At 42.9% G+C, this 15,957-nt stretch overlaps 1 protein-coding gene across 2 annotated transcripts in view; it reads left to right on the forward strand.

Annotated features, from left to right (window-relative positions):
• The first annotated feature begins 1,934 nt into the window (after positions 1-1,934).
• Positions 1,935-15,957, forward strand: part of rptor (regulatory associated protein of MTOR, complex 1) — a 140,991-nt gene continuing 126,968 nt past the window's right edge. For both annotated transcript variants that reach the window (XM_056410150.1, XM_056410151.1), the window contains exons 1-2: positions 1,935-2,637; positions 4,219-4,393. In XM_056410150.1, coding sequence (XP_056266125.1) covers positions 2,171-2,637; positions 4,219-4,393 — 642 coding nt within the window. In that variant the 5' untranslated portion in view covers positions 1,935-2,170. The remainder of the gene's footprint in view (positions 2,638-4,218; positions 4,394-15,957) is intronic.

Genomic DNA, 15,957 nt, shown 5'->3' on the forward strand with positions numbered 1-15,957 from the left:
GTCATTTTGACCCAAATCAATATTACACCCTCCCCCCGCCTTTGGGTCATTTTGACCCGATTCAATGTTTCACCCTCCTGTTACCTTTATATTTACTAACATATTTTACCCTTTGGGTTCAATTTGACGGCAGCAATTAAAACCTCCAGAAAATTATTAGAATTAATATAGTTTTCCAAGTTTAAGTGTGAGGCACTTTATGTTTGTTTGTTGACTACCGAAAGAACACCGACATTAAACATTGAATGGGGTCAAATTAATCCTAAGGCGGGGGGAGGGTGTAATATTGATTCGGGGCAACACAAGGGTTAACCTACAAAGCCTTGATTGGTGATGCACCATCATATCTTAAGGAGCTTGTAGTACCATATTGCCCCACTAGAGAGCTGCGCTCACTAAATGCGGGACTACTTGTAGTTCCTAGAGTCTTAAAAAGTAGAATGGGAGCCAGAGCCTTTAGTTATCAAGCTCCTCCTCTATGGAACCAGCTTCCACCTTCAGTCCGGGAGGCAGACACAGTCACCTCGTTTAAGAGTAGACTTAAGACCTTCCTCTTTGACAGAGCTTATAGTTAGGGCTGAATCAGGTTCACCTGGTCCAGCCCCTTGATATGCTGCTATAGGCTTATAGCTGCCGGGGGACGTTTAGGATGCACTGAGTACCTCTCTCCTCTTTTCTCTCCTTAGGGATGAATGTTCATCTCTCCATCACACGTTACTAACTCTGCTTTCTCCCCGGAGTCCTTTTGACTTCACGTCTCATAGGGTCGTCGGACCCTATGAGACGGCATAGATCCTATCTGCTGATGGATCATCGAGGTCTGGGTCGTGGAGTTCCTGCTACCGACCACGCCACTGTCCTGTTGAGACTCCGCCCACTGTTGAGACTCCGCCCACTCCTCCTCTCTACCTCCATCTGCCTGATGGATCGTGGAGGTCTCCATCGTGGAATATGCCTACTATGAACTATTCATACACTCTGTCATATTCATTGAATGTGTTTTAACTCTAAATCTGTCCTTCTGGTCACATGACATCTATTGCATCTGTCCATCCTGGAGAGGGATCCTCCTCTGTTCTCTCCTGAAGGTTTCTTCCTTTTTTTCCCCCTGAAGGGTTATTTGGGAGTTTTTCCTGATCTGATGTGAGGTCAAAGGTCAGGGATGTCTATGTTTACAGATTGTAAAGCACTCCGAGACAAATTTGTAATTTGTGAAATTGGGCTATACAAATAAACTGAATTGAATTGAATGAAATACTTATCAAATTAAGATCATTACATGTCATACAAAATATCTCTGGGTCCCATTTGTTATACTTTCACCAACAACTAGCAATAAAATAACACAAATTAAATAAATGAGTGTGTAACTGGTTATTTCCATCTGAGTAAAACATATCAGTAGATATATGAAATACTTTCATGTGAACGTTTGTAAAAAAACATTTCAGAAATGTACTCAATGATACAGATAAACAGGAATATATATTTTTACAAATAAAAACAACAATAATACTACTAATAAACAATTGTTTGCATTTAAGATACTTTAGGAAATAAAGAAATGGCACTGAAATACGGGACTATGTAGTTATATATAATAAAAAAACAATAATACTACTAATAAAAACAACAACAATATTAAAGAAAAGAGATTTAATTATTTTTTTGCTTTTAAGATACTTTAAGAAAAATAAATATTGCAGAAATGTACTTAATACTTTAATTTAATTTATTATATAAATAAAACAACAATACTACTAATAAGGAACAATAATAAAGAAATGGGATTTAATTATTTTTTTGCATTAAAGATACTTTAAGAAAAAACAATATTGCAGAAATGTACTCAATTCTTTAATTTATTAGATAAATAAAACAATAATACTACTAATAACAAAAACAAAATAAAGCAAAGGGATTTACATATTTTTTTGCATTTAAGATACTTTAAGAAAAAACAATATTGCAGAAATGTACTCAATACTTTAATTTTATAAATAAAACAACAACAATACTACTATTAACAAAAACAACCATAAAGAAATGAGATTTAAAAAAACTTTAACATTTAATATACTTAAAGAAATAATAATAGTATTTGAGTGTTTACACGTTGACGTCATCGCGTGTGTTGGTGTGTGTGACGGGACCAGGCCGGTGACGTTTCATGACAGCCTCTCCGCCGCCGCAGTGCATTCTGGGTGCAACCCAAGATGGCAGCGCCCTTGCCGAAGTGCTGAACAAGTGCCTCTCCGGAGAAATTCTTGGGGTTTGTTTTGCGATTTACGAGAAAACCACCGCGCGGTCGACCCCCGGGGCCCGCCGGTTCGCAGCAGAAGTCCCCCACGACGGATACGGGTGGCCGGCGCGCGGCGTGGCTGTGGCAGACTGTGCGCGTGAAGATGGGCCTCGTCTCCAGAGCCTTCCCGTAGCGGAGAGCCGTGGGGACCGGAGCCGCACATTCCCCTGCACGCACGCGCCCGTCCAGCTCGGGCTCCACGGGTTCGACATCCTCTACCGGCTCTGGACGCTTCCGTACCATTTTCTGACCCGGATTGTTCGCGCCACCGTGTCCATCATCGTCCGGAGACGCAGAGGTTCCGCAGCCCGGGTCGACCACCCCTCCGCACTCAGGTGATTCGCACACTTTGCGCCTGTTTTCTGCACATCTGCTCACGTCGTTTCGCTTTAAATGGCGCCGGAGCATGACTGCTGCCTCCCGGGAGGAAGAGCTCCTCTCCAGGGGGAGGGATAGCTGTCAGGGTAGCCCCGTGGCTAGGTGAGTTAGCATCGAGCTAACCGCGCTAACGACTGTCCCGCCGGCTGTGAACCGGTTCATCACAGCCGGTACCGCATTAACGTGATTGTAGACGCGCATGCGCACACACAGCATTTAAAACCACAACTAGCTCCACGTCTGTGGGTCACGTGGCCAGCTTCAGCCCCACCATGACATCATCCAGGTGTGATGGTAACCTAGATCCCACTCTGCCGAGTTGTTGTTGTTGTTGTTGTTGTGCCTTTAAACATAACCCGTAACCATCAGACCCTGACAACTGTTTTGGTTTCAGGTCACAAACTGGAAACTTAGCAGCCATTGTGGTTTTTCCAGATAATATTATTATCTTTATTTAAAAGGGACCAACATGTCATTATTTAATGCTCTGTACCAGATTGTAGCTACACAGCTAATTAGCATATTTAGTCCCGTAACAGACCATAATAAACAAAACAATTACAGATATAAAACAACAACGAACATAAAGCAATAACAAACAGTACAGGATAAACCATTAAAAGTAAGTAATAAAAACCATTAAAAGTAAGTAATAAAACATGTTAAACGTAAGTAATAACACTATTAAAAGTAAGTAATAAAACATGTTAAACGTAAGTAATAAAAACCATTATAAGTAAGAAATAAAACATATTAAAAGTAAGTAATACAAACTGTTAAAATTAAGTAATACAAACCTTTAAAAGTAAGTAATAAAACATATTAAAAGTAAGTAATACAAACCTTTAAAAGTAAGTAATAAAACATATTAAAAGTAAGTTATACAAACCATTAAAAGTAAGTGATTCGAGCCATAATATTCTTGCTTTAATTTTGTTTAAGTGTTGAATTTAAGGACTTGTGAACCTACTTTTTTGAGCTATCTTCCTTTATGAGATTAAAGGTATTTAAACAAAACGTATTGTTAATATTTCAAAACCCAAAGCAGCGCCAATGTATTACTTTTATTATTGCCATTTTTTAAAGAAATGTCATTCAGGAACGATGTGATCAAAGTAAGACCTGCAGTAACCTGACCAGGTCAGCATGAAGGTGTGATGGTGGGCAGTCCTGTGTGGTTCTCACTCATGGATTTTTAATTATTTATTTACCAACCCATTTAAGTTACTCCATTGTTATCTCCTGTTGGTCAATACTGCACAATGCCTTCTTTACACTTCATTTCAGGTTTGACAATTATGTCAAGTCTTGAAAAAAATGGTTAACACTGGAACGTTTTATTCTTAATTAACATACTTACCAAATTAAGATCATTACAAATCACACATAATATCTCAGGGTCCCATTTGTTATACTTTTCACCAAAAACTAGCAATAAAATAACGTTTTATGTGGTGTCATGACACAGATGTTGAGTTTCTCAATCCAAACGTCCTCCCCCGGTTCATCACACGTGTAGTACCGTCTCTCCCCTGCAGGGCTCTGATGAAGATGGACTCTGACTTGCTCCTCTCTCCGGCCGCCGGCCTCGCGGAGGAGGAGGAGGCCGACATGGACGACTGGAAGCTTCCGCTGGCCTTCATGAAGAAACGCCACTGTGAGAAGATCGAGGGCTCCAAGGCTCTGGCGCAGAGCTGGAGGATGAAGGACCGGGTAAGTGTTTCTGCTTATCTCGTGTTGTTGTTGTTGGCTCGGTCAAACCAGTTCATGCCGAGTTGTTGAGTGCTTCAACTTAAGCACGCTTGTGCAATAGCTGCATTTATATATTTTAAGGGGACCATGTGAATTTGTCCTCGTTGGAAACTAATATAAAATCCTTAAAAGTTGATTTAATAACAAAAATACCACTTAATATTTTATGAAATGCCAGACCTAAAATTCAAAATAACACTTTCTATTATATTTGAAGGATAAGTGGTGATTTTCTATCTTTCTTTTATTGTCAACAAATGAAAAGACAACGAATCAACAATGATTGTTGTTGTCTCTCAGCTCGGTCAAACCAGTTCATGCCGAGTGAATAAACTTAAGCACACTTGTGCAATAGCTGCTTTTAATTATTTTTTAAAATGTCTCTTTCGGGGACCATGTATATTTTTCCTTGTTGGAACTAATTAAAAATCTGTAAAAGTTTAATTATTAAAAAAATTCCCACTTAATATTTTATGAAATGCCAGACGTCACATTCACAATAACACTTTTTATTATATTTTAAGGATAAGTGGTGATTTTCTATTTCTTTTATTGTCAACAAATGAAAAGACAACGAATCAACAATAATTGTTGTTGTTGTCTCTCTCGGCTCGGTCAAACCAGTTCATGCCGAATGAATAAACTTAAGCACACTTGTGCAATAGCTGCATTTTTTTATATTTTCAAATGTCTCCTGAGGGACCGTGTTTGTTTTTCCTCGTTGGAACTAATTAAAAATCTGTAAAAGTTTAATTCATAACAAAATTCCCACTTAATATTTTATGAAATACCAGACGTCACATTCACAATTACACTTTATATTATATTTGAAGGATAAGTGGTGGGTTTCTATATTTCTGTTATTGCCAACCAATGAAAAGACAACAAATCAACAATGATTGTTGTTGTTGTTGTTGATGTCGTCTCTCGGCTCTGTGAAACCAGTTCATGCCGAGTTGTTGAGTGAATAAACTTAAGAAAAATTGAATGTCTCTTTAGGGGACCATGTTAATTTTTCCTCGTTGAAACAAAAAATCCGTAAAAGTTGATTTAATAACAAAATTATATAAATACCAAATCCTCAATAAAATTTGTTCTTGTTATTAGTTATCAAAATTTAAATAAAAATATCTGGACTGTATAAGCAGACGACTAAATCTGCCGTGGAAAAAGGATTGTTTAATTGGCCATCCACAGTGCCACCTCAACACTTCAAACCAATGAAACGCTCCGATTCTTCCCGCCGCTCCGAGGCGGCGTCCGTCTCTTTGCCGCCTGGAGACGGCGGCAAATCATCGCTCGCCGCCGTCTTTCATCACAGCGCCGATCCGAGGTGTTCGGCCGCGAGGCGACCCATCCCACGCCGGGACGGGTGAGCCCTCGAAGCGCCGCGCGATGAACGGCCGCGCTGCGTTCAGGCGCTCGTAAAGCTGTCGTTGCACCCAACGCCATTATTACATTGCCTCGTGGCTACGGAGCGCTATTATATTATTATAATGTTCTATTATAGTGACGGTGAAATGCTCCGCGGTCAAACATAACCCTCTCAAAACGCTGCACTTGTGGTAGAAATTGACAAAATGTGACGGTTCTCTGGCGTGAAGTCGTCAGCAGGGACATGTTTAATAAGACGGGCTCATTAATGTGATTTAAAAGAGGGAATAGGAGCCGAGTGAAAGGACATTTATATCAAAGTCGTGCTGAATAAGTGAGTCATGTTTCATTGCTCAGAACCTTAATTTTAAACTTATAGAAGATAAATGCTCAAAGTGCTGCGACAAAAATGAGCTTTTTGCGTCTTGTGTTGGTAGAATATTGCTTTGAATAAAATTTTTAAGATGTTGTGAATTGCAAAATGATGAATTTTAATTAGATGCACCGATCAGGTTTTTGGTGCCGATCACCGATCACTGAAATCAGTATCTGCCGATCCGATAATACCGATCACCGATCACGGTGTCGATTGAAGCATTCTATTTATTGTGTAGCATTATTGCTATGAGGACTATGAGGAAATACATATATAAAGCAACTCAAACATTAAAGAAATTACAGATTTCTTTAAACATTTAGGACTTTTACTTTGAAAAATGTCCTAATTGACACATTAAAATTGTTTGATTGCTATTGTAGGGGATTTCAGATATGTATGGAACACATCTGCATCATTCATTTCCTGGAACTCTTGGGGAAATCTATTTACAGGACTTTGTTTAACATACAAAAGTCTGACTTATTTTGTATAAACTCTTCCTTGGTCCAGTAAAAATGTTTTAATGTTAGCATAATTTAAGCTAAATCTCAGAAACGATCTATAAAGATACAAAATCAGTTCATTGTTTACTTTTATATGTTCGTGTATGATTTGTCGACATCTTATTTTGAAAAACGGATGTTGTTTCACGTGGTTCTTTCCGCTAACTTTGCAAAACCGGATGTTGTCACTTAAATCCTTCCGCTAACTTTATCAAAACCCTCTCGCTCCCGATGGAATGTGTTTACCGTGAGCATCAGTCTATAGGGGCAGACATGTGAGAGTCGGCTGAGTCGACCCAGAGATTCAACTCGGGGGACGGGGACGCCGCTCGGTGGTGAGGATCCCCTCTGACCTCTGACCTCTCACTCTGCGGCCCTCGCCGGGCGCATCGTCTCCGTTGCGCCGCGATTGAAACGTCTCTGATAGTTCTCTCAGATGTTACGTCATCTGATCGGCCGTTTTGAGAACGCCGATCAAAACCGATAATGGGAATATCGGCCGATATGGATCGGCGCCGATCAGATCGGTGCATCCCTAATTTTAATAGTTTTTTAATACTATGAGTAGCTATAGATGCAGAACCAGCAGGTTGGGGATTTATTTTTAGCACTTTTCACACAAATATTCACGAATAAGAACATTCGGGGTGGTTCTTCCATTGTGTCGTCGTCTCTGCGTCTCAGTCTTGAGATCATTTCTGGGGGTCCGCTGTTGCCGGGCAGACTCTGGACCAAGACCTCCTTTGTAGACCCTTATCTATACACCTGTAGAAGACATGTCTGTGCTCAAAGAGAGCTTTTTTGCGTCTTATGTTGGTAGAATATCACTTAATATAATTCTAGCATTGATTTTAATAAAAAAATTTAAGATGTTGGTAATTGAAAAATAAATGTTTAATAATATAAATAGCTATAGATGCAGAACCAGCTTGTTGTTAATTTATTTTTAGCACTTTTTACACAAATATTCACGAGTAAGAACTTTCAGGGTTCTTTGGATTAGTGACTTAGAAGTCGACCCAATGTGACGCCTCTCTGGCGTGAAGACGTCGGTGGGATTACAGCAGGGACATGTTTCACAAGACGGGCTCATTCATGTGATTAAGAGGGAATAGGAGCCGAGTGAAAAGGACATTTTTATGAAATAAATGTCATGTTTCAGGCCGTAGAACTTTATCTGTACACTTATAGAAGATAAATGCTCAAAGAGCTGCGACAAATGAGCTTTTTGCGTCTTGTGTTGGTAGAATATTGCTTTGAATATAATTTATAAGATGGTGTGAATTGCAAAATGATGAATTTTAACAGGTTTTTAATACTATGAGTAGCTATAGATGCAGAACCAGCAGGATGTGGATTTATTTTTAGCCCTTTTCACACAAACATTCACTAATAAGAACATTCGGGGTGGTTCTTCCATTGTGTCGTCGTCTCTGCGACTTGAGATAATTTCTTGGGGTCCGCTGTTGCCAGGCAGACTCCGGACCAAGACCTCCTTGGTGTAGACCCTTATTTATACACTTGTAGATGACATGACTTTTCACGTCTTATGTTTGTTTATTATTGCTTTGAATATAATTCCGGCACTGATTTTAAATACATTTTTTAAGATTGTGGTAATTGCAAAATGATGGATTGGATTAGCTTTTTAAATATTTTGTAATAATATGAATAGCTATATATGCAGAACCAGCAGGTTGTGTATTTATTCACTAGCAAGAAGTTTGGATTAGTTGAACATTCGATTGTGTCGTTGTCTCACTTGAGATTATTTCCGGGGTTTCGCTGTTGCCGGGCAGACTCCGGAACCAAGACCTCCTTTGTAGACCCGTATCAACTTGAGACGTGAGTCTGGAGTTCCAGGTGAAAGTCCAGGTGTCCGACGCGATTGTTTCACAAGTCGTCGGTTTACAGCCGAAGCCCGCTGATTGGGCAATACTTCACCAACATCTGCTGGCGTTGCCTCCAGATCAGACGCATTCAAAACCTCCACGGCTCCAATTTCCAGTGCGTTTCATATGAATTCGACAGAGATGCGTCGCCATGGCGACGCATGATCGTAAGACCTTTTTAGTATCCGAGCTCTTCAGTGTGAAGAGGTGCCGTGGGGCGAGCAGCGTGCAAAGAAAACTACGACTTCAGGTCGTAAAATGTACATCTGAGCTTCATTTGAGTTCCAGCCGCGCTCTGTGTCGATACCTTCGGTCTGACTTCAGGAATGTCGTGCGCTCGGATGAGTCTCTTCTTACATTCTCCCCTGAAATGCATTTTTCTATTTCTTTTGGAGTTGTTCCTGATGTGAGGTCAAAGGTCAGAGTTGTTGTACTGTACAGATTGTAAAGCCCGCTGAGGCAAATGTGTGATATTGGGCAGAACAAAATAAACTGAAATGAATTAAATTGGATGCTGCAGATTTATTTACAGGTCAGAAAAATGCCTAAAATGCCGAAAGCAGCCTGTAAATATCTCTCGTCTCACGTGTCGATCGATACGGGCGTTAAAACGTTAAAACGTTAAAACGTTATAAAGACGATTAAACAGCGCTGTGCAGGAAGTCGTTTTTAATACAGTTAATTGACATTTAAGGTGTTGTTGTGTATTTGTCGTGTGTCGTGTGTTTGTTGTGTGGTTGTCGTGTGGTTGTTGTGTGTTTGTCATGTGTTTGTTGTGTGTTTGTCGTGTGGTGGTTGTTGTGGTGGTTGTGTGTTTGTCGTGTGGTTGTCGTGTGGTTGTTGTGTGTTTGTCATGTGTTTGTTGTGTTGTTGTGTGGTTGTTGTGTGTTTGTCTTGTGTTGTGTGGTTGTTGTGTGTTTGTCTTGTGTTGTGTGTTTAATGTGTGGTCGTGTGTTTGTCGTGTGGTTGTTGTGCGGTTGTTGTGTGGTTGTCGTGTGGTTGTCGTGTGTTTGTCGTGTGGTTGTCGTGTGTTTGTCGTGTGGTTGTCGTGTGTTTGTCGTGTGTTTGTCGTGTGGTTGTCGTGTGGTTGTCGTGTGTTTGTCGTGTGGTTGTCGTGTGGTTGTCGTGCCGTTGTCGTGTGTTTGTTGTGTGTTTGTCGTGTGTTTGCAGACTGTTGTTGCTCCAGGAACAGACACACACTGAGCTCTCGTTGTGCGTCCAGCGCTGCGTCTCCTCTTCTGCCGACGCTGCAGATCTTTTTTCATGATGAAGTCTTTTGTGTGATTTAAGGCGACGAGAGGCTCACAGGGGGCTGTGAATGATGCCCCTCACTATGGGAAATCATTGGTCCTGCTCCGGTGGACACACACTCACACACACACACTCACACTCACACACACACACACAATCACACTCACACTCAGTCGTCTCTGGAGGAGAGAAGCTGCACAATTACAAGGCCAATCGGTCAAAATGCTGCGTTTATTCCTTGTTGGCCAATGAAAGCTATTCACTCATGTGTGTGTCTACAACTACACACTGCTGTGTGTGTGAGAGTGTGTCCCACTGTCTGCAGCATGATTGTGTGTATCTGATGTTGCAACTTCTGTGTGTGTGTGTGTGTAAGAGTGTGTGTCCCACTGTCTGCAGCATGATTGCGTGTGTGTGTGTGTGTGTGTGTGTGTGTGTGTGTGTGTGTGTGTGTGTGTGTGTGTGTGTGTGTGTGTGTGTGTGTGTGTGTGTGTGTGTGTGTGTGTGTGTGTGTGTGTGTGTGTGTGTGTGTGTGTGTGTGTGTGTGTGTGTGTGTGTGTGTGTGTGTGTGTGTGTGTGTGTGTGTGTGTGTGTGTGTGTGTGTGTGTGTGTGTGTGTGTGTGTGTGTACCTTGTGAATAGACGTCTCCCTTGACTTCAGATCCTTGAGGAATGCCGAGCTCGTCTTAACTGTTACTCCGGCGCCGTCGGGACGACTCTGTGTTTTATCTTATTATCCTCGACGGATACGTGCAGTAAAATAAATGAAGATCGGCGGTTTCTATTCTCACGCTGACTGCTCGATGAGGACTCCGGTGGAGCGAATGAGCAGAATGAGGTTTGCATTGATTTCACACGGAGCGACGCGCGTGTTCCACCAATCGGACGTTTCTACGCCTCCTCGCCCAGTGAGTATCGAGCTGGACGTCTCTGCGACTCGTAAACAACATGAACTCGACCCGGGAGGCGACTGCAGCTCCGTGACCCTCATCGACCTCAGGCGTGACGCTGGCTTCAGCCCGACGGCCTCAGGCCTCCACGGACATTGTAGAAGAAGAACCAGAATCAGCCAGGTGTTGACGTCAGTGGCACTAAGTGGATTTTTCTTGGTAATCAACAAAACAATTAAAGCTAAAAAAACATGTTGATATTCTCATTACGTACCGGCAGAAATAAATACGTCAAAATACAAATAAAAGGGCTGTAATGAGGCTTCATGCTGCCTGCTGTGAGCATGGGATTATTGTGTGGGCGTGGCCATCGTCCACCATGTTTACTAACAGAATAAAGGTTTATTCAATGTCCCACAATCAGAAATATGTGCTTTCCGAGAATATAAAAGTTATGGGTCACTTAGAAATGTCCTTATTTTTAAAAGCCCTTTTTTATTCAATGAAGATAACATTAAATGAATCATAACTCTACATAGTTAATGTGTAGATGACTATTCTCTGGTGTTTAATGAAGTCTCTACAGAAGTGTGTAGAGGCCCATCTCCAGTGTTCTAATGGTACATTGTGTTATCGCCTTAGAAAACGAGCGGAGGGGTAGAAAACCCTTTAAACCCTTTTGATGTGAGCGCAGCTGAAAACAGTTATGCTGCTGAGAGACGCTATAAAACTGGCCTTTCTTTAAGCCACAAGAAGAACTACATTAATATTTACAATAAACATCATTATTTATAACCTCGTCAACGTCTTGATTAGATTATATTTTCATTTTATATTCATTTGAAAAATAAAAAGTGAGTTTTCATGGAAAATATCAAATTCTCCGGGTGTCCCAAAACTTTTGAACGTTAGTGTAAATGCAAAATTAAGTTTTTTAATGTTTCACGTAAATGTCTTTTCAAAACTGACGCTATTGTGTTAATATACATTATTAACTCACTATCAGACGAGACTTTTCTTTAACTTTTGATTAAAAAATATCGTTATTTCCGTATCTTTTATCTTACCGGGTTCACACAGGTGTTGTTGTTGTTGACAGTTACAGTGGAACGTTGACTTGTTTGTACAAACATGTTATTTGTCATTTACGTGAACCTTCTTATCAACCTTTTAGTGTCTGGTGGTTTCCAGGAGACCTGCAGCTCTCCGGCTTGATTTCTCCACTTAGGACAAATGAAGTCGATCGGCGATCAATAACCGAGCCCATGGTAATAACCCGGAGATGAGACGGCTGCCCTGGGCCTCTTTATTATCGTACGCACCATTAGGGGAATTCAATCGATGCTCATCAGGCGGAAACAAGAGAAAACGGATTTGCGAGGCGATAAAACAAAATGACCGGCGGGCGACCCGATGACCGGCCGGTAGAGCATCTCTTTGTGGGAGAGGCGTTCAGGTGGCGGGACAGGTGGAGGAGGAGGTAGAGGGGGTTGAGGTGGAGGAGGAGGTGGAGAAGGAGGTAGAGGGGGTTGAGATGGTGGAGGATGTTGAGGTGGTGGAGGAGGATGTTGAGGAAGAGGTTGTTGTCTCTTGTATAAATAGAGGCAACACTGCATGTAACACTCAGTATTCACTGCGTCTACGGGTTAGTGGCTCCTCGCCTCCACCTCCTGCCTGGTTGGAGGCGGAGGCTCCTCCCGTGTCCTCACCTTCATTTACTGAGTCACAAATGGAATAATCAGTGACCATCGATCGAGGCTCTTCCTCTTCCTCGCACAGATTGATCAGCTGACGGTCCGTGAGCTCTGGAACACGTCTCACCTGACGCTGCGGTAGCTTCACTCGGCTCTCCTCGTCTTTAACGCCCCTCGGTCTCTCGGGTTCTTTATGATGATGTCATTGTTTATTCATCGGTCAACTATATTTTTCATGGTTCAGAATAGTGAGAGATTATCAAAGTGATCACATTTCGGCTGGATTCCTTTCTTGAAGTTGCTCTCTGACCTCGTGTAAAAGTGAAGAGAATATCCAGTAGAACCAGGGGAGACGGTTACATATTTTGTAGGGGCGATGTCTCCCCACTGACGAGCAATTTTAAATAAGTGATTAAAAAAAAATTACAAAAAGACAATCCGCTGAATAAAAGTGACTAATAGCCTGAAGAAAAAAACACACAATATCACGTACACAATGTCGTGTATAAACTCAATTATTTTGGGTGGAGCTCCCGTTTAGCGGTGGTCTTATTCGTAGCGCTAGCTCCTCTCCGGTTGGAGGCCGGCGGCGCTCCTCTGGCTCCGCCCCGTTGCAGCCGCCTGCTGGAGACCCGCCTGCATGCGCAGTGCGTCTTCACTCAGGTGATGGACGTGCGTGTGTGTTGCGTGAGGAGCTCCCACCGCCCCGTGTGTCGGGGGGCGTTACATCATCGTGAACGGAGAGCTCGGAGCTGTTTAAATGATGAAGGAGGTGAACGTCTTCATCGCATCGGCCAATGAAACCTCTGAGTGTTGGACGTGTGATTTGGGCCTTAAAGGTACGGTAACAGACGGATGGGTTTCTGAGGCTTCCTCTATATGAGGTTACATCACTGTTATTGACATCTAGAGTGATGCAACCATGACAGAAATATGTCGGCCACCACGAAGTTAGAATCCTGAACAGAAAAGCCAACGGGCTATTATTATTATTATTACTATATATAATATATACTATTATTATATGACCATCTTCAAACATTAACCCAACTTTCAGGACTTTTGAAGTGTAAATACATTAAAAGCCAGGAGGAGGTGGGTGAGGAGGAGGAGGAGGGGGTTGTAAAGGGGGAGGAGTGGAGGGGGTGATGAGGGTGAAGAAGGTGGAGGGTGAGGGGGTGATGAGGGTGAGAAGTGTGAAGGGGAAGGAGTTGAGGAGGAGGAGGTATGAAGGGGGGGAAAGAGGAGGATGGTGAGGTGTGGAGGAGGAGGATGGTGAGGGGGTGAGGAGTGTGAAGGGGGGGGGGGTGTGAAGGAGGAGGAGGAGGAGGAGGATGGTGTGACACCTGGTGTTGTTCCACTAGCAGACTGACCTTCACTCTGTTGGTGGGGAAGCAGAGCGTCTTAATTACCCTCACAACAACACCCCCGCTGTGCGCACACACGCACACACACACACACACACACACGTGGAAGCTCATGCACGTTGACCTCCAGGTGTTGCAGGTGTACTATCGGTGGTTTTCATATCTCTGACCTCCAGTATTGAGATCCAACATGGAGCTGCACACGGATCCCATCGTTGGACCCCGGGTGTCCAACACGAGGCCCGCGCCACTTCCTGTGGCCCGCCGCGGCGGCTTGGAAGACATAGGGTCACCTCTTCTTAAAAAAAAAGGAAGAATAAAATCATGCGCTTTTATTTTCACGGTCATGTTTTACTCTCTTCATGATGCACGTTGCTTTACTTTGGTAAATATTTATGATGATTCATGAGATTTTATTTTACATTTTTTATCCGTGGTTTGGCTCTAGGGGATGTTTAATCAAAATGAGAATACACTTTTTGGATTTTGGGCTTTTTTTCGATGTGTCGGCGTTTCGGCCGGTGGTCATTCACGGCGTCCTCGGGGTGGGAGGCGGGCAGCGGGCCGTGTGCACAGCACTGCTGCACCTGTCGGCTTCTAGCGGCACATTGCTCACCTTCATCTAATGACGATTTTAAGAAATCTTAACAAGCTTTTCTTTTTCTTTTTTTCCTTACGAGGTTTTTCATCTTCTGTTCATCAGAAGTATTCTGTTCCACGCCTGAACCTCCAGGATGATTTACAGCTTTTGTCAACGCTTCAAAGTGATTGGCTTGTGCACACAAAACAAACTGGTGCGCACGCACACACACACACACTGCGTCTCTGCAGGTTTGACTCCACAGGAATCGTGACGTCTGAAATCCGTCCGTTCTGAAACTGACGTTGGACATCGTGTTTCGAAATGAATCATCGCGCTCCTCCTGTTGTCTTCGTGGTGTGTTCAAGTGCATCCTTTTAGAATCTGACTTGAGGCAACTAACGAGTCTTTGCAGCTGAAGGATTCGAGGTCGGCTCGTTGTTCCTCCTCTAGTTTGAGTTGAAGAAAAGTGTTTCTGAGGCACTGAACATGAAGGAGTGAGTGTGTGTGTTTAGTTGTGTGTAGCTGTGGTGTCTTTGTGTGTGTGTGTGTCTCTGTGTGTGTGTAGGTGTCTTTGTGTGTGTGTGTGTGTGTGTGTGTCCAGGTGTCTCTGTGTGTGTGTGTAGGTGTCTCTGTGTGTGTGTGTGTGTAGGTGTCTTTGTGTGTGTGTGTCCAGGTGTCTCTGTGTGTGTGTGTAGGTGTCTCTGTGTGTGTGTGTGTGTGTCTCTGTGTGTGTGTGTGTCTCTGTGTGTGTGTGTGTGTGTGTGTGTGTCCAGGTGTACCTCTGTGTGTGTGTGTCCAGGTGTCTCTGTGTGTGTGTGTGTGTGTGTGTGTGTGTGTGTGTGTGTGTGTGTGTGTGTGTGTGTGTGTGTGTCCAGGTGTACCTCAGGTGACTGTGTGTGTGTGTGTGTGTGTGTGTGTGTCGGTGTCTCTGTGTGTGTGTGTAGGTGTCTTTGTGTGTCTCTGTGTGTGTAGGTGTCTCTGTGTGTATGTGTGTGTGTCCAGGTGTCTCTGTGTGTGTGTGTGTGTGTGTGTGTGTGTGTGTGTGTAGTTGTCTTTGTGTGTATGTCAGGGATGCACCGATCTGATCGGCGCCGATCCATATCGGCCGATATTCCCATTATCGGTTTTGATCGGCGTTCTCAAAACGGCCGATCAGATGACGTAACATCTGAGAGAACTATCAGACGTTTCAATCGCGGCGCAACGGAGACGATGCGCCCGGCGAGGGCCGCAGAGTGAGAGGTCAGAGGTCAGAGGGGATCCTCACCACCGAGCGGCGTCCCGTCCCCCGAGTTGAATCTCTGGGTCGACTCAGCCGACTCTCACATGTCTGCCCCTATAGACTGATGCTCACGGTAAACACATTCCATCGGGAGCGAGAGGGTTTTGATAAAGTTAGCGGAAGGATTTAAGTGACAACATCCGGTTTTGCAAAGTTAGCGGAAAGAACCACGTGAAACAACATCCGTTTATCAAAATAAGATGTCGACAAATCAAACACTAACATATAAAAGTAAACAATGAACTGATTTTGTATCTTTAGAGATCGTTTCTGAGATTTAGCTTAAATTATGCTAACATTAAAACATTTTT

Source organism: Pseudoliparis swirei, chromosome 24 (genome assembly GCF_029220125.1).
Source record: "Pseudoliparis swirei isolate HS2019 ecotype Mariana Trench chromosome 24, NWPU_hadal_v1, whole genome shotgun sequence".
In the NCBI taxonomy this organism is placed as follows: domain Eukaryota; kingdom Metazoa; phylum Chordata; class Actinopteri; order Perciformes; family Liparidae; genus Pseudoliparis; species Pseudoliparis swirei.